General features: G+C 44.1%; 1 protein-coding gene across 8 annotated transcripts; it reads left to right on the forward strand.

The window, feature by feature from the left end:
* Positions 1 to 1,813: 1,813 nt before the first annotated feature.
* LOC147007272 (uncharacterized) lies at positions 1,814 to 21,556 on the forward strand. 8 transcript variants are annotated; one of them, XM_085867446.1, is made up of 13 exons: positions 1,814 to 1,997; positions 7,789 to 7,845; positions 7,949 to 8,460; positions 11,099 to 11,258; positions 11,461 to 11,612; positions 11,911 to 12,093; positions 12,795 to 13,127; positions 14,478 to 14,677; positions 15,060 to 15,172; positions 15,271 to 15,384; positions 18,809 to 18,907; positions 19,294 to 19,417; positions 19,538 to 21,556. In XM_085867446.1, exons 3-9 carry the CDS (start codon positions 8,032 to 8,034, stop codon positions 15,094 to 15,096), a joined length of 1,494 nt encoding a protein of 497 aa, XP_085723572.1. In that variant the 5' UTR covers positions 1,814 to 1,997; positions 7,789 to 7,845; positions 7,949 to 8,031; the 3' UTR covers positions 15,097 to 15,172; positions 15,271 to 15,384; positions 18,809 to 18,907; positions 19,294 to 19,417; positions 19,538 to 21,556. The 8 variants fall into 8 exon arrangements, with proteins under 8 accessions (XP_085723572.1, XP_085723573.1, XP_085723568.1 ...); XM_085867447.1 differs by lacking the exon at positions 15,271 to 15,384 and adding an exon at positions 18,594 to 18,701 and having other exon boundaries at positions 18,813 to 18,907; XM_085867442.1 differs by lacking the exon at positions 15,271 to 15,384.
* The last annotated feature ends 1,477 nt before the right edge of the window (positions 21,557 to 23,033 follow it).

The following is a 23,033-nucleotide window of genomic DNA, read 5'->3' on the forward strand; positions in this document are numbered from 1 at the left end:
GAGACGTACGCACTCTTCCTTCTAAGCTGTGTATCCTGGGTTCGAATCCCGACACAGCTATAAACTGTCGTCCTGGTGTTTCACAGATGGCGTGATTCATCAATGTGTGTGCCCTCCCTCGGATGGACGTTAAGCCGGGTGTCCCTTCTGCTATCATTAGTTGATGGATGTTAAACATCTCACGGTGTGTTTCGTGAAGAGTAGGTGAGCTATCGTCGCCACTCTGAACAAATTCCTTCCGTAACTCCTGCTGGGAAGGCAATGGCAAACCAGCCAGTGTAACCCTAATGGTAACAAACTGCTTCGACAGAACCAACACTCTGTAAAGAGAACAGTGAACCCTCCAATATCGCGGGGGTTCTGTTCGTGAAAAATTCCGTGACGGTTAAAACGACAATCTTGGAAAACCAAGGGACAATGGGGACAAACGGGTTCTGTTTTTGTACTTTGAGAAAATATCGAGGAAGGTGGACACGGCACCCAGAAATATACACATCACAATTGAGATATCTACTGTATAAATGGCAGTCCTTCTGTCCGTGTCTGTCTGTCTGTCTGTCTGTTTTTTTGTGACGAATAAGCTCCGAGACCAGTGAACCGATCTTGATGAAACTTTACACATATATAGAACTAACATTCAGCTCCAGGATGCGCTAAGTGGCTTTCCATAAAAATGAAAAAATATGAATTAAAAAAAAATAAATATATATATATATATATATATAAATATAAATAAAATAAATAAAATTTCCATTAGAAAAAAAAATGGCTTTCGAATCGTGCGCCGGCGTATTAATCATTACAAAAGGCTTCATGGTTAAAAACGCTCGGGTTTTTTGAAATACAAAATGTTCGTATTCGTTGACTTTTTAAACGTACACATTCTCCTCCTGTTTATATATACCCCGGTTAAAATAGGTGTACCATATCCCTGTGTCGTAAGAGGCGACCAGGATTGCGTCAGGAAGGACATCCGGCGTAAAACATGTGCCAAATCACGATGCGGATCATACGGATGATCCGCTGTGGCGACCCCGAACGGGAGCAGCCGAAAGAAGAAGAAGAAGAGGGAGAAGAAGAAGAAGAGGGAGAAGAAGAAGAAGAAGAAGAAGGAGAAGAAGAAGAATAAGAAGAAGAAGAAGAAGAAGAAGAAGATTCTCCTCCTGTTATTTGAATTCTCGAACTGCACGCGCACGGCAACAGCGAACTGCTGATAGATCTGCTCATGAAAGAGCCAGGCAAGCCATAAAGGGGGTGAGGGAGACGATTGATAAAGGGAAGATAAATGATGTGAGTGAGTGAGGGCCAGCGGGCCTGTGTGTATGGAGTGAGTGAGGGCCAGCGGGCCTGTGTGTATGGAGTGAGTGAGGACCAGCGGGCCTGTGTGTATGGAGTGAGTGAGGACCAGCGGGCCTGTGTGTATGGAGTGAGTGAGGGCCAGCGGGCCTGTGTGTATGGAGTGAGTGAGGGCCAGCGGGCCTGTGTGTATGGAGTGAGTGAGGGCCAGCGGGCCTGTGTGTATGGAGTGAGTGAGGGCCAGCAGGCCTGTGTGTATGGAGTGAGTGAGGGCCAGCGGGCCTGTGTGTATGGAGTGAGTGAGGGCCAGCGGGCCTGTGTGTATGGAGTGAGTGAGGGCCAGCGGGCCTGTGTGTATGGAGTGAGTGAAGGCCAGCGGGCCTGTGTGTATGGAGTGAGTGAAGGCCAGCGGGCCTGTGTGTATGGAGTGAGTGAGGGCCAGCGGGCCTGTGTGTATGGAGTGAGTGAGGGCAAGCGGGCCTGTGTGTATGGAGCAAATGTGGTATGCATGGTGCGATGAGTGATTGGGGGGAGGAGTGATTCCCACCCAAGTGACCCCGGGGTCAGAGTAATGTGAGTTAGTGGGTTATTCAAATTGACAAAAATGGAGGTCGCTTTGCTGTTGGTGCGAATGTGGGCTCGAAACCCGTTTGGAGGGGTGCAGGAATCCTGTTGACGGGCTGGGAGCGTGGCTGCGAATGGTGAGTATCGCTTAGTGGGCACAAAATAGGGCAAATTTCCCGGGTATTCCCGGGTACTTCAGCTAGTATATACATATATATTGTTGTGGTTGACGAAATTCGCAAACCACCATTCAGGTCCCGTAGGTGAGATATCTCTGTAAGTATATGTGTAGTTAGCCCAAACCCGTTGTTTAGAGGGAATAAATGTCATTCATTCGGGCTGCGACCCTTTTAGATAGCCGTTTTTCTTTTACTATCTTTATTTTGGACCAACCGCCATTACTACCACCACAACCACCACCAACCGCATCTCGACAACCACAGCCACCTTCTCCAGAACCACCTTCACAACATCCACCTTCTCCACAACCGCTTTCACACACCAACCACCAACCGCAACGCCGCTTCACGGCGGCAGCAACGCCAACAGCCACGACCTTTACCGTCACAACTCGCCCTCGCAACCATCGCATCACCGCCATTCTCGCGCCACTTGTGGGCACCGATACTGGACTCGTACAGGGCGCGCACCGAGCATCGGGTGCAAAAACACCAGCCTTTCCGAGAAATCGGATCAAGAATGATTCACGCCCACTTCTGTTCCATCCTATCAGCGAGCGTGGGGCGATTTGGCCCCGCCTCCAGGCGCGTCGGAGAAAAATCGCTATATGCAGATTCGCGGATCAAGAATGATTCACGCCCACTTTTCCTCTGTCCAATGGGGAGCGTGGCTCCGCCCCCGAGCCATTCCTGATCCAAAAATCTGCATATGATTTCTCCTGTCGGACTATAAAGCACCGAGTGCGGAGCGAATCGAGGCAGTTGGACGGAGTTGAGAAGAGAAGAGTTAAAGAGTTGAGCAGTTGGAGGCAGTTGGGAAGAGTTGAAGAGTTGAGAAGAGGAAAGAGTTGGAGAGTTGTGGCAGCGGCGAAAGCAGTCGAGAGAGTGTCTGTCGGGGTCTGGAGAGGCTGGAGAAGCCAAGAATCTTTGTGGAGGTCTGCGCTCGTGTCAGAGTCGGGGAGCTGCGGAGAGGGGAGGCCGGTAACGCGACCGAGGTCGCAGTGGAGTCGCTCGTCGCGGGACCCAAGCCAGCCAGATATCCTCTTTCCCCCGAGCATCAACAACCCCCTCCTGTTTCCCCCCGCGCTGAGATAGTGTGAGAAGGGGGCCCCGTTCCCACCCCATTCCAGGCAGTGCCAGCGAGGCCCGCGGAGTCGGGGCGCCGCCGCCATTTTGCGGCTCATCACCAGACGGGTAGGCTCGACGCGGTCTCGGCCCCAGGCCCGTCTGCCCCCTCATCGTTGAGGGTGGCCCCTTCCTTTTTCTTTTGCTTTGAGTATATGTGTTGTCGGCGCCGTCTGTGAAGTAAAACTGTATAAGTGTTGCCGTGTGCTCGGTAGTCGGTAGTAGATCTGCATTGTGTTTCTTTTGTTGCATTTGCTTTTGGTGCATAATTGTTGTGTTTCTTTTACATTTGCTTTTGGTGCATAATTGTAATTGTATATGTGTGCTTTCCGTTTGCCGCGGAATAAATGTGCTTTATGTTGAACTGTTTCTCCCGTTTCGCTTCGTCTTTTCTCTAATTGAATCTCCATCTTACTTCACGTAAAGGGTTGGTCGTGGGCTAAATACGCCCAATAATTAATCGAACCGTCGAGGTTGACGATAACACCGCTCGGTTATCCCGATAGTATGGAACGGGTCGCTTAAAGTGGCCCGTGTCTGAAGTCGACCTGCGGCGAGGTGCGATCGCCCGGTCTACCCTCCGTGTGGGTACTTAGGTAGGTCGAATTTGGCGAGCAATCCTATCCCACGCGGGGGGGCGATTGGCACGATCGTGGTGAGGCCGAAAGGCCCACCCGTGACTAGTTCCCGGCGTTAGTCCGAGAGGGTCACGACGGGATTGTCCGTCCGGTGGGCGACGTGCCGCGATTCGAGTTACGTGGCCGTTCGCACGCCGGCGGGCGCGAATCCGCAACAATATATATATATATATATATATATATATATATATATATATATATATATATATATATATATATATATATATATATATATATATATATATATATATATATATATATATATTCCAGCAGTGTGTGTGTGTGTGTGTGTGTGTGTGTGTGTGTGTGTGTGTGTGTGTGTGTGTGTGTGTGTGTGTGTGTGTGTGTGTGTGTGCGACCGCTGTTTCTCGACAACCTCTGGTCCGATCTAATTGAAACTTGCCAAGTATATTGCTGGGGACCTGAGTATGTGCCTTTTCAAGGTTTGATATTAATCGGACAAGTGCTTCCCAAGTTATGGCCATTTATTTACCAAACCAATGACAAGACACGTTGTTGCGTGGGCGTGACCGATGGGGAAGGGAAGCTCAGCCACGTTCCCCATTATGGGTTACAATGTACGGGCTTCCGGAGAGTGATGACTTCGTGTATTCTAATAATTTCTCGATTTCTTATGCGAATTTATAGATAAACACAATGGCCCAAGTTCTGATCGTTTTCATATTAGACGGTGTATAAATTTCGGGAACATCAGAGTGCTGGTATGCTCCGAACCAGGAAGTAAATTTTTCTCTCTCTTCTCTTCTCCTTTTGTTTTTCCTTGCTACGACATTGCGAAAAGGTAAAATACGTTGGCGCTAATTGAATAATTGGGTATTAAAAATAAATTGCGAATAATCGAAACTGCGATTAATATCGAACTTCCGGGTCATGCACGTATGGGCACGTGAGAGCGAAGAAACGGCTCGTGTGGTTTATTTATTTATTTATTTATTATTCTTATTATTATTATTATTTTTTTTTTTTACGGGCACGCACTTGGATCTATAATTCCAGCAATCTCTGTGTGTGTGTCTGTCTGTCTGTCTGTCTGTCTGCGACCGCCGTTTCTCAACAACCACCAGTCCGATCTGATGGAAACTTGCCAGGAATATTGCTGGGGACCCGAGGATGTGCCTTTTCAAGGTTTGATATGAATCGGACAAGTGGTTCCCAAGTTATGGCCATTTATCTGTCAACAAATGACAAGACACGGTGCTATGACGTCACGAATGACGTCACAATTAATGTTTATTTATTTGTTGTTTGTTTTTTGCACGATTGACGTCACAATTCTTCTTCTTCTGCGTTTGGTATTGCGTCACAATCGACGCTGGGGACCTGAGTATGTGCCTTTTCAAGGTTTGATATCGTTCTTCATCCGTTTTAGCTGTTTCCCAAGTGTTTCCCAAGGGTTTGAAAGCTGTTTTTTCCCAAGGTTTGAATGAATTGTTGTGCTTGGTAGACATTTGTGAATACATTTACAGAGAGAAGCGAGAGAGGAGGGGGGAGAGGGGGGGCAAGAGAGGGGGGAGAGAGGAGAGGGGAGCGAGAAAGGAGGGGGGAGAGAGGGGAGAGAGGAGGGGGGCAAGAGGGGGCGAGAGAGAGGGGCGTCACAATTCAAGAGAGGGGGAGAGAGGAGGGGGCGAGAGAGGGGGACGGGAGAGGGGGTGTGAGAGAGAGGGGCGAGAGAGGAGGGGCGAGACTCGGGGGCGAGAGAGGGGGGCAAGAGAGAGGGGGCGTCACAAGAGATGGGGCGTCGTCATATCAATCCAGTCGTCGTTTACGAGAGCGAAGGAACGAAGCTGCACATACTGGCACGCACCTACGGGCCCGCACTAGTTTATATAATACATGTATATAATTTCATCTTCACCTGGTTCGCGATGGTCACAGCCATTTTCGCGCAGTAAAAACAACAATTTGAACACCTTTGCTTTCTGTGGTGCCTTCGGGAGGAAAATTTGTGTTACCCCGTCGAAGGTGGTATTTTCTGGACTCCGCGGCTGACTGTGTGACCCGGGCTTCCGTGGCCCTTCATCCTCATCCTCATCCTCCTCTACCTCACCTGTGATGGAGGAACTTAGGAAAGGTAGATCTCTTGTGCCTGTGGTCTCCGATCGATCACGACGAGCAACCTCATTTTCTTCAACAAAGAGGAATCGTTGGCGGATGAAGGGAAGGTTCACTCCAAGCACGATGTGGCGTTTTTTCAGACGTGCTTCACAGTTCTTCTGTCAGGGGATGAGGAGGGTAAAAATTGGATCTACATTCTGCATGGGGATACGCTGAGAGGTATCCACAGTTGGTCCGTGACCTGTTGAGGTGGTGCTCCATTCAAGTCAGGAGAGACCGTGCTCCTTCGGAGATGGCTGAGACGAAGAGGCATACCTGGTAGATCGGATGCTGCCTCGTATCTCAATTTATAAAAGCCTAATATCTAATATTCATTATTAAAATTTTTTTATCTATTAAATTTATTATTATTGTTATTTAAAAAGCCTAATATTTATGCCTCGTATCTCGTTCGACGAAAGACAAATTTGAGGGGATTTAATCGCCCTCTGTAATCCTGCATGGGCAGCTTCATGTCTCTTGAAGAACCACTCTGTCATCGCTGAGATGTTCGTCTCGTGGTCATTCCTGGAAAATGACAAAGCTTGGGGCTCGTAGCAGGAGGAGAGCAGTTTATTTATTTCATCGAGTGGTCATTGCTTGGAATGGACTTGAGACTTTGCAAGCGTCATCAGTTGATCTTTTCATGAAGAATGTGGACAGACTGGTTAAACATCGATAGGACCATATTGGGCTTTTGCCCTCCTGTCCTGTAATCTGACCTGACCTGACCTGACCATCATGCATGTTGACATTTACGTACACATGGAAATATAATCGTGTAAATTAAAAAATACAGAAGACATTTACCTTTAAAAAATGTATTACAAAACAGCAAGGTAAGCATATTACATACTATAATATTTAAACATATTACATACTCTGCCGGAAAGAGAAACCACAAGACTTAGCTTGGGAACTGATGTTGGAGTGGAGAGCGGGGAAAGGGTGAGCAGTCAGTGGGGAGCTTGGAGGAGGAGTGAGCAGGATTTCACGATCGGAAGAGCAACATTAGCTTTACGACAAAGTCACCTGCAGCTTTGCTACAAAAGTGAAGGGTAACACGATCCTTAACCATGTTACCATGAACCTCCATCTTTCCTGCTTGGAGGGGAAGGTACGAGTCTGCATCCTCTTCCAGAATAATCCCGTCTCATCGGCGTTGAAGTCCTGCTCTGGCATAAATCCCTTTGCCTCGATTAACTCCATGAGTTGCGGTAATCCTCGGAAATTTAGGGTTTAAGAACGGAGGTTCTCGTCTGGGTGTCGGAATCTGAGGTTTGAAGGAATGGGGAAGGTTCCACCTACAATCATTGACTCAGTAATGATGGCCCACAGATGCTGCATTTTCTCCTCGAGCCAACCGTTCCAACAACTCCATCTTGTCACGAAACCTCATTACCTTTCTCGCACTCATTGAAAACGGTGTACGAAAAACACCTCAAGGCTTGTAATGGGAGGTAATCATGCACGTACGGGACACCACCGCAAACTTGTCTGAGCTTAAAAACCACGATTGGTCGAAATGAAATCCTGTGATTGCAAAATCGGAACACAATTGGTGGCCCGCGATTGGTTGAAACCCGTGACATGAGAACGCGTGATATTTGAGGGTTTACTGTGTGATCCAGGTTTAGATCCAACCATCGATTCACTGATAATAAGCACTTCACACTTTTTCGTGGGCTGGGAGTGGGGGCTCGAAAGATCATGTGGTTGGACTGTGCCGGTGGCACGTCACTTCCTCGTCTGAAAGGCACAGCTCGTACTGCTCTCTCATTCTCAATTTTATGGATTTATGTATCTGCTTTCAGAATGCAAACACCACTAACTGGTACAAGTATTAATTTGCTCTTCTTTTTGTTTTACAGGAAAGTGTTTCAAGTCCATCTTGTCCCACATTGGATCACAATGAATGGATGAATTTTGTGAGGGAACCCCAAGCTCAGCTGTACTTTGGATGGCTTTATCTATGAAAGTATTTTTGATTAAAAGTTTAAATTACCATTATGTTTTGTATTGTCTTGGCAGATGAATGAACAGTGGCGTCTCAGTCAACAGCCGAGGGATGCTATTTCCATCCATCAGCAATTTTCAGAGATGCAGAATCTGAAATGGTCCATACATGTTATATCTTCAGAAAACAACAATCTGAAATTGGACTTGGCAAAGGGCAAAAAGAAATGTCAGGTGAGGTTTGTTTCTCCTTTCTTTCAAAACTTGATTCATGGTTATATATTGACGAGGTATGGAGGATTAGTGGTGACAGAACTTTGTTCGTGGTTTTATTCCGAATCAGAAAGATCTTTCTGACATTTAACATTAAATCTCCTTTCGTCTCATCCAATCATTTCTTTTCTTCACTAAAACATTGTCATTTTAATTTTACAGATATTTTGAAAAGAAATCTCCAACTGGAGATACGGGTGGAGAAACATGAGGTCCAGCTGCAAAAGTTGGAGGATGACGTTGTGCACAAAAATCAAGAAATCACTCACTTGAAGAAATTACTGTGTAAAAAAGAAAATGATTTTCAGGTCGAGGTGAGCTTTATAAAGTGAGGAAGCTGGCTGGAGTCCTGATATCACAATTTATCAAAGATAGCAATGCCACAAATTGGTAACGGAGCTTTAAAAAAAAAGTACGACAGGTGAGCGAGGGAACCGGCCTCGAACCCAAAATCCTTGGGACGCGGATAGCTAGTTACGAGGCATGCACAGTTACAACACGACTAATTGTCATGACATGCAGAGGGCAGGTGTCCCCACTCAAATAGTCACGCCGATGTGTACTTACGGAAGAAGTCTACTTAACCAGACTGATGAGCTCAAATTACTTGTGAGTATACACCATTAGTGCAAGCAATTAGCGAAACCTGGTTAACAGAGGTCATTGCTGATGCAAAGGTCACTATCCCTGGTTACTCTATCGTGAGAAGAGATTGGGGGAAATGGCAAAAGGTGAGCTGGTGTTCTGCATGTCGCTGAAGCCCCAGGGCTAACTTGCACACCGTCTGACCATCTCTCTTCCAGAACAGGTTTTTATGTGACCGACACCTGCCTTCGCCCACAACTTAACTTTTGGTGTTGTATACAGACCACTTAATAACTCTAGACAGACAGCAGGACGAGAGACTGCTTGCAGAACTGGCTAGGCCTTCCTGCAGACCCACTGTGCAATGACAAGGGACGTGCTCCTCAACCTGTGACCGAAATGCACCCCACGTTAACTGGGATAGCATGATATCTACCGGAGTACCAAGCTTGTTCAGCAGTCGATTGCTCGACTTTGCTGTTGATGGGCTACTTACACAGCATGCAGTGGAACCTATACGCTCCTCTGTGGGACAATAACCGTCACACTTAGAAATCGTCTTTACCAAGGAAATGGTGGCAACATGGTGGTCCATGGGGGACATTTTATTCCTTTCAAAGATGCACCACGGCTTTTGACTGCGAAGAACCAAAACATCTGGAAAGCTGACTTTGCAGAGGGATGAGATGTGCTGTTGCCAATATCCATTGAGAACTGGACTGGACTAGAGCTTGACCTTTTGAGCAGCGATCCACGACCTTGTGCGGAAGGAATACTAAAAGTCAGAATTCCTTGGTTAACTCGGGATAGTCTAAAGCTTTTCGAGACGAAGCGAAAATGGTGGAGCGTTATCAGAGAACTGAATTGGAAGCAGACTATGTTATCGTTTCAGTCATCATTTATCAATGTCAGCTTAGTCTCAAAGAAGCGAGACGGCAACATGAGACAACAATTGCAAGTCTGGTAAGGACAGCACCGAAACGTATGTACACCTACCTAAGGGGCAAGACTGCACCTGAGAAGGAGTGAGCATGCTTTGAGTCGAAGATGGAACCTGGACAGAGGATATGGAAAAAAGCGAAATGTCTCTCTGACCACTCTTGTGTTCACACCCGAGTGGAGAGACAACTTCGTAGGTTCGATCCCAATAAAGTGCCAGCACCTGACGGTATCATTCACCCCAAGGTTCTGTTTGAGCTTGCTCCTGTGTTGGCCATGCCATTATGGAGAGTCTTTTAACTTGTCCACATCCACTGGGACCTTGTGTCAGGATTTGAAAATGGCGCATATATCATATTTCTTTAAAAAGGTGATGAGCAGCAGCTGGAAACTACAGACCTGTGAGTCCAACGTCAGTGGTCTGCAAAGTTTTGGGGTGACTGCTGAAATATGATATTTTGGCCTTTTTGGAAGAACACAACTTATGATCCTCGTCCGACACGGCTTCCAGGAGAATCTCGTGCCTCTCAAACTTATCAGCGCATGATAGTTGGACACTAGCAATCGACCAATGCCTTGCAGTTGATGTTGTCTATGTGGACTTCAGCAAAGCTTTTGACAGTGCCATCTGAGCGACTTCTGCTGAAACTCGAAGGGCGGGGAATTCGACAACTCTGACGAGGACAACTCTGGTGGAGGACAATACATGTTGCTGGATGTGAGCCTGGGGAGTAACTGCTGAACTCTAGGTTCTTTCTGACATCTTTGTTCTTTGTTGCTTTCACATTTCTTTCCAATTATTTGTTTAATTATTTATTTTCACAATTCTCTTTATTCATTCTAATTTTTGCTTTTTCTTCTTTCATGCCTTTTACCCTCCATTCTTCCCTTTCATGTCTTTTACTCTGTTTTTCTTTCATTATCTATCTTTCTTCAGAGAAGTGAATTCTTGCAGAAGTTTTTCTATAATGCTCATTTGGGTGGCTGATGCAACTGCATCCCCGAAACTGCAATGTTATTCACATAGCATGCCAAAGTTCCCTGCAGACGTGTAGACTACTGACCTTGGAGTCTGCACGCAGGTGAAAGCCACTGACAAAAGAATGTGCTTTGGCTGCAAATGGGGCTCAAGGAGTGCTTTTTGCCATTTGTCGTGCTTTTGATGAGATTACATCAGATATTTTTCATGATTCATGTGCTACCCTTGAAAGATCACATGACATTTACCTTTAAAAAAAACTTATAAAGTTGCTCTTGTTTTTGTTTTACCGAAAAGGTTTTCAATTCTAACACGTCTCACAATGGAAAATGATGATTTGATGAATATGGTAAGGGAACCCCAAACTCAGCTGTACTTTGCATAGCTGTATCTATCAAAGTATGTTTGATTAAAAGTTTAAATTACCGTTATGTTTTGTGTTCCGGCAGAATTGTGAGGAGTTGCTTCGCTCTTGCCATGAGAGTGATCTTGCCAACATCGATCGGCTAACTTCAGAGATCCAGCATCTTAATTCGTGCATGAATCTTCTGTCCTCACGAAACTACTATCTGAAACAGGACTTGGCGCAGGCCCAAAAAGAAAACTCAGGTCAGGTTTGTTACTCCTTTCTTTCAAAACTTGATTCATGGTTATATATTGACGAGGTATGAAGGATTAGTGTTGACAGAACTTTGTTCGTGGTGTTATTCCAAATCAGAAAGATCTTTCTCACATTTAACATTAAAAAATCTCCTTTCGTCTCATCCACTGATTACTTTTCTCCTAAAACATTGTCATTTTAATTCTACAGATATTTTGAATGGAAATCTACAACCGGCGATGCGGGTGAAGAAACTTGAGTCCCAGCTGCAAAAGTTGGAGTATGACGCTGTGCACAAAAATCAAGAAAATGTCCGCTTGAAGGAATTGCTGCATGAAAAGGAAAATGATTTTGAGGTCCAGGTGAGCTTTATAAAGTGAGGAAGCTGGAGTCCTGAAATCACAACCGGCTATAAAAGTGGCAACCTGTTTCTCAATGTTTTACTCTGCATGTGTCTAATCAAGGTATAACATCACGATGTAGGGGGATGGTGTGGAGGCCGCATCATAGTTGTTGAAATGGATTCAATCATAGCTCTTTGCTTTGTGTGGAGGTCAATGTTTCCTCACAACCCTCACATTAACTACCAGACCTCTATTTGTGAATCAACAAGTCTGTGTTGCGTGAAATGATGATAACTCTCTTCATTTTCTGTTCCAGGTCGTGGAACATGAGAAGGAAATGAAATTGATGCAGCAAAGGTTTGCTGAGTGTTCTCAAAAAGAGAGCATCTGGGCTCAAAAGAAGAACATGCACTTGGAAAGAGAGAGGACGATTGCCGAACAGAATGTTGCTGTGTTGCAGAAGAAACTTCAAGAAAAGGAAAATGATTTTGAGGTTGAGGTGAGCTTTATAAAGTGAGGAAGCTGGAGTCCTGATATCACAACCGGCTATAAAAGTGGCAACCTGTTTCTCAATGTTTTACTGTGCATGTGTCTCATCAAGGTATAACATCACAATGTAAGGAGAGGACCTAAAAACAATTTGATATTGTTTTTAAAATAAACCTAATTTTGGAGGACTGTCGGACTCCGACATTTGTGGTCTCGCTATTCGTGGACCCCGCATATTTGCATTTCATAAAGTGTGACCAGCTGCTACATTTGTATATTCCCAGTTTTTGTTCTTTTTCTTATTCTTGTTCTTCTTCATCCACCTGGGAAATTTCAAATCAGCTCACACCTCAGAGGCTGCAAAAGTTCGTCCGCTTAACTCCAGCCCCATAATCAATCTTACTTCCAATTGGCGAGGTCATGGAATCCATCATCACAGTTGACATAAAATCATTCCTTTTCTCCAACAACGTAATCTCAGATCATCAAGCTGTTAGGGTTAGGGTTCGGGTTAGTACTCGCTTGCTCGCTTGAACTCGCTTGCTGGTTCAGATCGATCGAAACGAGAACCTTTATGTTTTGTGATTGTCTAATGGTGCTCACATAATTAGTACAATTAGTACATAATTAGTCCTCACCAGACCTCTATTTGTGAATCAACAAGTCTGTGTCGCGTGAAATGATGATAACTCTCTTCATTTTCTGTTCCAGGTCGTGGCACACGAGAAGGAAATGAAATTGATGCAGCAAAGGTTTGCTGAGCATTCTCAAAAAGAGAGCATCTGGGCTCGAGAGAAGAACATGCAATTGGAAAGAGAGAGGAAGATTGCCAAACAGAATGTTGCTGTGTTGCACAAGAAAATTCAAGAAAAGGAAGTTGAAATATCGAAGTTGAAGGAGCAGCTGAAGCAAAGCGAGGAGCACAATGTTGCAAGGTTTCATGACCTCGAGAGACCGACAACGGAGGCTTTCACCGATGCCGAGGTTGCCCTGAAGAAGGGGAAGAAACGCGTTTTGGAAGCCTTGAAGAGTGAAAAGAAACGGGTAAGTTATTCTTGGAGGCGAGTGATAAATGCGAATGAAGTGAAACTGGTCCGAATACTGTAAACCCAAGAACAACTCGAGGGGGAGCACTCGGGAGAGTGCAAAACCTCCGCCGCCAATACTGCTGGGTCACTCAAGTGAACCTTATATCTTATTCATTAAATATGATGTCAACAGTGCTGACAGAGTTATAGTTCTTTTCTCCAACTTTTTTTTTGTGCGGGGCGGGGGGGTTGGAAATCACTTAAGACATGTAGAAATGCAAAAAAAAGAAATCGGAATTTTGTTGAAAAAAAAGTTGCAAAAATTTTTTTTCTCTAACAATTTGTTTTTTTGGGGTGGGGGGGGTTGGAAATCACTTAAAACATGTAAATATGCAAAAAAAAGAAAACGAAATGTTGAAAAAAAAAGTTGCAAAAATTTTTTTCTCTAACAATTTTTTTGGGGGGTTGGAAATCACTTAAGACATGTAGAAATGTAGAAAAAAAGAAATCGAAATTTTGTTGAAAAAAATTGCAAAATTTTTTTTTCTCTCAATTTTATTTTTTGGGGGGGGGGGGGTTGGAAATCACTTAAAACATGTAGAAATGCAAAAAAAAAATTTTCTCCAACAATTTTTTTTCGGGGGGGTGAATTTTTTTGGGGGGAGGGGTTGGAAATCACTTAAAACATGTAGAAATGCAAAAAAAAAAATTTTCTCCAACAATTTCTTTTGGGGGGGGAACCAAGGCCAAAATTTAATGGCATGATCCTTGGACCATACCTAACCCCCCACCAAGTTTCGTCGAAATCCGTGGAGGAGTTTTTCCGTAATACTGTTCACAAACAAACAAACAAACAAACAGAAAGGGGTGAAAACAGTAACCTCCATCCATCTTCGAAGATGGCGGAGGTTAATTAAACTTGTAGCTGAGGGTAGAGGAGCACGTGGGGCTGACAAACTTTCTGAACAGGTTTGAGGTTGAACCAAATTTATGTTTTCATGGCCATTGGTTATTTTACTCAACAACACCCAAAATCATCACTTGCTAGTCGTGTAGAATTTTGTTTATTCATGAGTTGTGTTTCGAGAAAGTTGATCCCATGTTATTGTGCGTTATCGTTTGAGAAGTTGAATGAAGGCGACGAGTCAAATTTTGAAATGCTTCGATCATTTTTTCCACGACGTGTGACTTTATATTTGACATTGTCAAATAAAATTATTTCCACATCTTTTTCCTCTTCATCCAATTTGCATGTCGTATCACGTGTTGAAGGAATTGTGACGACATTAAAAGTGACTACTTTTGTTACCATGTCGTGATGGCGTTGGTAATGTTTGAATGTTTGTTTTCTCCCCCATGCATTTAGAAATCTCCTGGCATATTTAAAAGATTTTGGGCTTGGCTATGCCGAGGAATGAAGGGGAAGAAGAAGAAGAAGAAGAAGAAGAACTATGAAGACATTCTGGAGGAGAAAATTCAGTGCCCTCAATGTTCCATCGTCTATTCTTTGTCGAAAATGCAGGATCTCGTGTATCATTTGCATTCCTGTAATGCACATCATAGAAGGTGATTATTTCTCTTTGCTAACTCCAGAAGTCTCGGCTCATGGAAGAGTGAAACTGCAGAGAGTGATAGGGGAGCAGATTGACAGTGATGATGTGAAGCAGACGTAAGACGATGCAGTGAATTTGATGGAACTGAAGTGAATGTTCTAAACCTGATTATTTCCTCGTTTTATCACAATTTAGTGGTTCATTGATCGGCTCAGACGGACCAAGAAATGGAGATCAATTAAAATGCTCTCTATTACTGTGAGATGCTCATCGGTCTGACGACCTGATGATCATTGTTTTCTATCTCCTAATCCTTCTAATTCAACTTTTTTGGAATTACTCATGTTATTTAATCTTTGTCTAACTGACATATCATTGTGTTCCTCTGACTATAGAAACAACCGAAGGGTTTCCTCCTTTTTACCTTGTTGATGAGTTGAAGGATGTGAAACCAACTTTCGAGCCAAAGCTCGTCAGTACATTACCTGAGGCTGTCATCCACCAAAAGGTAATTCTACTTCTCTTTATGTCTTCTACCACTTTGCTTGTGGAAGAGAAAAATTGCATTGTGTGCCAAGCGAGCATACTGACATTGGTGAAGTGTAGTGGACAGAGAATAACACAACGATGCATCTCAAAGTATTGAGAGCGGCCTGTAGGAGAAATGGTCGACATTCAGCCGGTGCAACAAATCTCAGGAGTTGTTTGCATGCACTTGAGGTACGGAAAGGTTACAGTCTTCTTGGACTGACGAGGAGGGTATGAGACAGCAAAGATTTTTTGTTTAATTATACTCTTGAATAACCTGTTCTTAATGGTGGGTTAATTCCCCAGTTAATTAAATTCCAACCACCACTTTTTAAGTCATTTCGTCCAGTGTTTCAGGAGGGCATCAGTCAAACACACGCACAACCGCGAACAGCACTCGGTGGAGCTCATACCTCCGCCTGGCTGAACAGTTTGATTTGTATCCCACTGATACGCCAGATCTGCATCAGGACCTTAACCAATATCCAATTGACTTGTTCTTGTCACCTTCCCAACTCATCCAAGTTTTATCATAATCCGTCCACAACTTTTTGAAATATCTTCCTATATATATCGTTTTAGCACCATCTCTCAATGGTGACGAAACACTTAAAAAAATACAAACAATGAAACTCTTGGATCCAGATTCGGATCTTCACCAAAATGAAATTGATTTTTTTTTTGAATGAAATTGATTTTTTTTTTTGAATGAAATTGTCATTTTGTAAACGAATCTTTCCCGATAAGTTTTGTCTCTTAAGTTCCCGTTTCAATTTCTCTATTTCATTGAACATCTTTAAATATAACTGCAAAGGATGGCCAAACCAAAAACAGTGACAAAGGCAAACACTCTATCAGGCTTGATATTTTACCGGAGAGTATGCTCATCAGGAGACGACACAAGCAGCACACAACGCTGTTGAACTGCTTTATCCTCAGGAGTTTTGGAAATGCGGACAAATGAACGTTGAAACGCATATTATTTTCTGATTTTTATTTTTCATGAACATTCTGATTTTAGACATCTTGCTGATGTTACTCCTTCATTGAATGATTGATTTTTCACTCTTGTCCCCTTGGGTGTGGTGTGTGAGAAATTGCAGCGGAACTTGTGTTTGTCCACCTGTGCTTATTGCGGCCAACTGGTATGGAGTGTACTCAGATGATGAATGTTCTGAGCTAATTAATGCCTTAATTCCCCAATAATTTGATTGCTTTATTACAGGTGCTCCATGGTGGAAGGAACGTACACTCCCCTCTCACTTGTCAAGCAGGGGTTTAAATCCCTCCCCCAGTTATAAACTGTCTTCCCAGTGTTTCCCAGGCTTCCCTGGGAAACTGTGCGTCCCGTCCGTCAGCATTAATTTGTGGATGTAAAAGATCTCAGTGTGCTTTGCAAAGATTAGCTGAATTCTCGCTGGCAATCTGAAGAAACTCTCAAATTCTTGTCCCTAATTTTAGTCAAATCTCAGGTTTGGCCAGCCGGTTCATGAAAGACCCCCGGCCGACCTCACAAGAATCTTGGGAATCATTGTGGCCGATAAAAAAAGAAGACAGGTGCTCCATGTTGTTGGCAGCTCATCATTATTCTATTCTCTCACCTGTGAACTAGAATCCCTGAATATATATTTCTTCTTCCTCTACAAGTCATTCAAAAATGCTGCTGGAAGTCTCTTCCTGCTTTCTCCCAAACCCACTCTCTTATCTTTTACTCTTGTTGACCCCTTTTTATTCACATTGACCACCTTGCCCCCCTCTTCTGCCCATTTCCTTTCTGACGCTCATTCACTCGTGTGTTTTCTTTCTCTGCCAATTCCGGTTTTATCCTCTGTCATTTTGTGAACTTGAACACCTTTTTAATTTTGTTCCTCCATGAGCCGAGATTTATACATCCAAAAAAACAATGAAAGTTGTGTCGGTTTATTGGTCAAATGACACTGATTCCCAAATTCCTGTTCGTCGAAGTAAATACACCTGCAATGGTCTTCCCTCATCCAAGTACACTTTCAAGGGTCTTCCCTCATCCAAGTACACCTTCAAGGGTCTTCCCTCATCCAAGTACACATGTGAGGGTCTTCCCTCATCCAAGTACACATGTGAGGGTCTCCCCTCATCCAAGCACACCTGTGAGGGTCTCCCCTCATCTCTCTCACCATAATGATGAGTACCTTCTTGGTGGGCAGGAAGGTTGAAATTTTACAGACTGATGCAAATGGAAACCACTATACCAGGAAAAATCAAAACTACTACAATGTCCATAAACGAAAACATCCAAATAGAAAAGTTGGTTCGTAGTCTTGCTCCCACTCATGGAGAGTCACATGACCAAATACGATAGCAGTTTACATGAATGGACAGTGCCAAGTTGTTCCAAGGCACACCTTTAATATTGCATCATTACATGTAGTGATGGCCGTGTTGGCTTCTTGATTTGCCCTGCAAACCAAGGCCACTCGATGGGCTACCATTACTGTTATGTACTCGGACCAATTGTCCCGGCATCACTATCCCAGTTTGAGCCTGAGCAGGATAAATCAAGATGTGGTGTAAAACTTCCATGGTGATGGCTGTTGGGGGGTGGGGGGGGGCAACTCTTTCCTGGTTGTGGCTGCACCTGATTGGCAGAGCCGTGTCGCAGCGACGTCAAGCCCGGGAGCGGCGGAAGAAGGGGTTTGGCCTTGTCTTCATTCCTTGACTCTTTGTTTCTGAGTTTGTTCCTTTGCAGAAGAATGAGGCACTTGTAGATTGGAAAAGTGTTTTATTGCATTGTTTGTGAGATGTTGAGAATGGAGATGATAGAGAGGGTGAAAAGAAGAGAAACTTGTGTTTGCATACATTCGCAACGCACACATAGCCCGTGTATACAATGTAACGTCAATGCAAAACAATACTACAATATAACTGACTCATCTTACGTCTCTGTCCTTTTGCTCACCCGAGAAGTGCTCGACATCCTCTTCATGCCCACAACCATCATGATATATTTCATGATTGATGTAGAAACTGCACCTGTTCGTCATGAAGCTAATTATCAATAACCAACATAATTAGCTTCCATTTTGTGTTTATGGTAAGGTTACAGGAACTGAACCTTTTTTTCCTGTTAGATTGAAACGAAGTTCATGAATCACAGATTTACAAGATTGCCAGTGACTTAACCTCGTGCTCCAATGTACTTTAACTTAACTAAAGGTGATTGTTCGCTATAACTATGGAAGGTTGGTCACCATGTCTACGACATCATTATGTCTGACGTATAACGTCACCGACATGGGAGATGGGCCGAACTTGCTCACTCATTCTGTATTTAGTTTACCTGTATTTACCTGCTTGTGGAGTGCAAGCATACCCCATCAGTGATTAAAAAAATGTTTGGGATTCCATTCTGTCTGTGATTGAAGATTTGGAAATGAATATCCATCTCATTTGTAAAAACAATTGTGTTCGGCTGTGAGCATCCTGGAATGGCCCCGTGTCCTCTTTCTTTGAAGAAAGAATGCTCCAGGCAGGTTACCAACACTTCGAGGTTTTAATCACTTTTATTTTATTTTAAATGACTCCAAGTGTGACAGTAAAAACCATGTTTTTTTTTCTCACGCAACCTCTGTTCCTCCAGACAGGGAAGAGCGAAACATCTGTGTCCCTTTCAGTGGAGATGATGCAACACATGGGTGGAGGATGAATACGCATGAGGCAATACCTGAATATGCATGAGGTAAGATGTCGGCTGAGCATAAATATAGATTTTACATTCAAACTTGGTGACGTCACAGTGAGTGCCATCCTCTCTTTTACGGTTTCCATATGTTATGCAGTTAAGTGGTAAACGGTTTGTTTTGACAATTTGTCTTCATGTCCTGCAATTGATTTATATTGATCACATTTTCTTTGCAAATATTTTGCCATTTAATGATGGTAAGGAAGAAGAAGATCTTGAAGAAGGAGACTCTCCAACAACCAGATTCACTCTGGTTTATTGAATGTTTTACCTTGCGGGTTTGATCTTGTGTACCACTTCCAATGGAATTAACAATTTTGATTGTCATTGATATGGATTTCATATTTTGCAAACGTGTAATGCAACTGAATGGGTTTTTGCAGCGTCGGAGGTAAGTATGGAAACATTGCAGGAATTGAAGGATACCATCCCGCCCATCACAAGAAGATACCGAAGGTAATGGGAGAACGATCCAGATGCCAACTCCACCAGATGGATCGAATCGAGGTGATCAATCTTCAACGTAAAAGGAATATTCTGTCATATTTCAAAGCATAGATGAAAGTAAACGAAGTTGTGTAGAAAGTGAAAACTTTGCTGCAATTGATGTTTGACCTTTCTATGCAGGTCATGAACTTGACAAAGACCGTCTCAGGTAAGTGCAATGCAGGTAAGAAAAGCCGATGACGCCTTTGCAGCTCCTGTGTGAAGCGGGACCATCGCCGTTAAATATAAAACACACAGGAAATGGCTCTCTGGCAGAGGCGCGGCGGTGATGGCAAAATGTCAACCCTCAGCCAGGCAAAGATCCCCGGGGGGTTAAACTGCATATTGAGGAAAGCAAAGCATTGCGTCCTTATTTGGAGCTCCATGGATGTATCTTCGCATGACAGACTTGCGTGAATATTGACAATTCTAGAGCGTATTGGTGTTCCCGAGGAGAAAGTTTTAAAACACCTGAAATTACTGGGACCTGACAAAATCCACTCCAATGTTCCTTCTGCTTGGTGAAGCAGCCGAGCAGGTCTGTGATCCCATCTGCTTGATCAACAATAAATCCCTTAACGGAAGAGTTCTATCAGCCTGGAGTAGAGTTGACATGCGAGTTCCGGGAAAGGAACAGGCAATGAACGAGGCAATGAATCACCAAGCCTGCCATGTTCACAGGAGGTGCAACCACAAGGTTCAATGTCCACTCACTGGCAGCGATTGTCGAGGATTTGGGAAGCGCTCGTCTGGACACAGTTATTCGGGCTTTGTACCGGGGGTATTCCTTGTCAAGTGTACACACCCTCCCGACATAAATATCTCATTTTCTCCCCATATGTTGGTCATTTATTCACTTGGGTGAAAAAACTCAAAATACCAACTTTTATGACCTGTGGGCCCATCGGGGCCCATTTTAGGGCCCCCCCCAAATTTGGGCGCCCCCGGCTGCCCCACAATCTTCCAGTGGCCATATCACAGGTTGTCGTGGTCCGATTTGGCTGATCTTGGTGTCAAAATGCTCGGAAAGCGAGATCTTTCGAATCGCGTAAAGTAAAATCACTCCGAAACAGTAATTCAAAAGGTTATAGTTTGGGGCGCCCTTTGACCTTGGGCCCCCCCCCCGCTCCCCAGCCAAACCGATGGTCCCGATTTTTTCGTGTGAGAATACCCCTTCATATACTCCAACACCTCAGCATAAATGAAAATGGGATCTCAATGGGTTCAAGTGTGATGATACGGTGTTCCTCGCTAAAGGCGCTGCCACACCTTGACGATTTAGCCAACAATGGCAATGTATAAAAATGCATGTAAAACGTTTGCGTATGCTGAAATTTAGATGTTTTTTTTATCCCCTGCGGCGTGGCGGAAGGGGGATATTGTTATCACCCGGGTCGTCCGTCTGGCTTTCCGTCCGTCCGTCCGTCCGGCCGTCAACATTTATAGCTGTGAGTGCAATAACTCATAAACTGTTCGCCATATCGATTTGAAATTTGGGTCACACATGTAACACCTGAAAAGGAAGAACCCTATTGATTTTGGGCGTGGCCGGATCCAAGATGGCCGACTGGGGCGGCCATCTTGAAAAAAATGTTTTTCGCCATATCAATTCAAAATTTGGGTCACACATGTATCACCTGAAAAAGGAAGAACCCTTTTGATTTTGGACGTGGCCAGATCCAAGATGGCCGACTGGGGTGGCCATCTTGAAAAAAATGTTTTTTCGCCATATCAATTCAAAATTTGGGTCACACATGTACCACCTGATAAAGGAAGAACCCTATTGATTTTGGACGTGGCCAGATCCAAGATGGCCGACTAGGGCGGCCATCTTGAAAAAAATGTTTTTCCGCCATATCAATTCAAAATTTGGGTCACACATGTACCACCTGAAAAGGAAGAACCCTATTGATTTTGGGCGTGGCCGGATCCAAGATGGCCGACTGGGGCGTTCCATCCAGCTGGAAGGCTGGGCGTCAACATTTATAGCTGTGAGTGCAATAACTCATAAACTGTTCACCATATCGATTTGAAATTTGGGTCACACATGTACCACCTGAAAAGGAAGAACCCTATTGATTTTGGGCGTGGCCGGATCTAAGATGGCCGACTGGGGCGGCCATCTTGAAAAAAATGTTTTTTGTAATAAATGGAAAACCGCTTATCTGATTTCAATTATTTTTGGTTACTACGTTCCTCACCCCTGGGGAACTTTTTCGAGATGATGACCAAATGGTGTCTTGTTTCCAATTCACCTCCCTCATTATCTGGAATATGTATGACCTTTTTCATTCAATGGCGGGGGATTCCCCATCTCTGATGGTATATTTTAAAGTTTTGGTCGTATTCATAACGTGTTGGTCGTATGCATAACATATTAGTAACGGGCACAGAACGTTTCGTTGTCTTATAGATAACTTGTACCAGCGAATGCTTTGCCTGTTGTCGGCGTTCACAACCTATGCCCAACGATAGTTTAACTTAGGCATAGCGCGCTGCACGTATCGCCGACGAACTCGTGGCGTAGCCTGTTTAAAACCTGCCGCACGCCGATTTAAATCATAACCGCCTGATAATTGGAAGTGTCAACCACGCAGTCACACCTTGACGATTTAGCAAGAGTAAGCTGACCGATGAAAAATGTGTCGAAAACGCTGGCACACGTTGAATACCGAATGGGTAAGTTGTGTATACGTTAAGAGCATGCTGAAAAACGATGAAGTACGCTGTCATATTTCGTGGTACGTCGAGTACGTCGTGAAATTTCAAGCATGCTGAAAATTTTACGACGTACTCGCCGTATGGCTCACACGTTCCGCTACGCTGGGAATAAGTTGTAGGCACGATATGCGATCGTTGACACACGTCGACACACGTTACTTGTAAGTTACTCATAAGTCAAAACACGTTGAAGTAATGTTTAGCATACCCAAAAGTTTAGTGTCATTACGTATCATGACCTCATATACGCTGTGAGATACCACAAACAATCCATGCACAAATTACCACTCACCTTTTATATTGTTCGCAACACTAAAAACGTCAAGCAGTCTGCATGAGGCTCCTTGTCGGTGTTGTGAACCATCGTCTTTTCGCCATTGGATTTTTCTGTATTTTGTTCCATCCATTTTCCCTTCTATCCTGACAAGTGCCCCAGTCCCTGCTGATGAGAAACACCCCCATAACATGACGCTGCCACCACCATGCTTCACAGTAGGGATGGTGTTCTTTGGGTGATGTGCTGTGTTGGGTTTGTGCCAAACGTAACGTTTTGTATTTCGGTCAAAAAGTTCCATCTTGGTTTCGTCAGACTACAAAACATTTTCAGATTCTCCAGAGTGTTTTTTTTTTGCATACCTCAAACGGGCTAAAGGTGGGCTTTTTTGAGTAATGGCTTCCATCTTGCCTCCTTACCATACAGGCCAGACTTGGGTAGTGCTTGGGATATTGTTGTCACATGCACACAGTGGACAATCTTTTCCATAAAGGCCTGCAGCTGTTTCAAAGTTGCCATTGGCCTCTTGGTGGCCTCTCTGATCAGTCTCCTTCTTGCTTGGTCATCCAGTTTGGAGGGACGGTCTGATCTATGCATGATCTTCGTGGTACCATACACCTTCCACTTCTCAATGATTGTCTT

The sequence above is a fragment of the Eptatretus burgeri genome, unplaced genomic scaffold, assembly GCF_056783735.1.
Source record: "Eptatretus burgeri isolate ZD-2024b unplaced genomic scaffold, Ebu_testis_v1 Ebu_testis_scaffold_356, whole genome shotgun sequence".
NCBI lineage: Eukaryota > Metazoa > Chordata > Myxini > Myxiniformes > Myxinidae > Eptatretus > Eptatretus burgeri.

Coding starts and splice junctions, on each gene's coding strand:
- LOC147007272 (XM_085867446.1), top strand. CDS start 8,032: ATGGTCCATACATGTTATATCTTCAGAAAACAACAATCTGAAATTGGA. Junction 12,094..12,794: donor AAAATGATTTTGAGGTTGAG/GTGAGCTTTATA, acceptor TTTCTGTTCCAG/GTCGTGGCACACGAGAAGGA. Junction 14,678..15,059: donor TGTAATGCACATCATAGAAG/GTGATTATTTCT, acceptor CTCTGACTATAG/AAACAACCGAAGGGTTTCCT.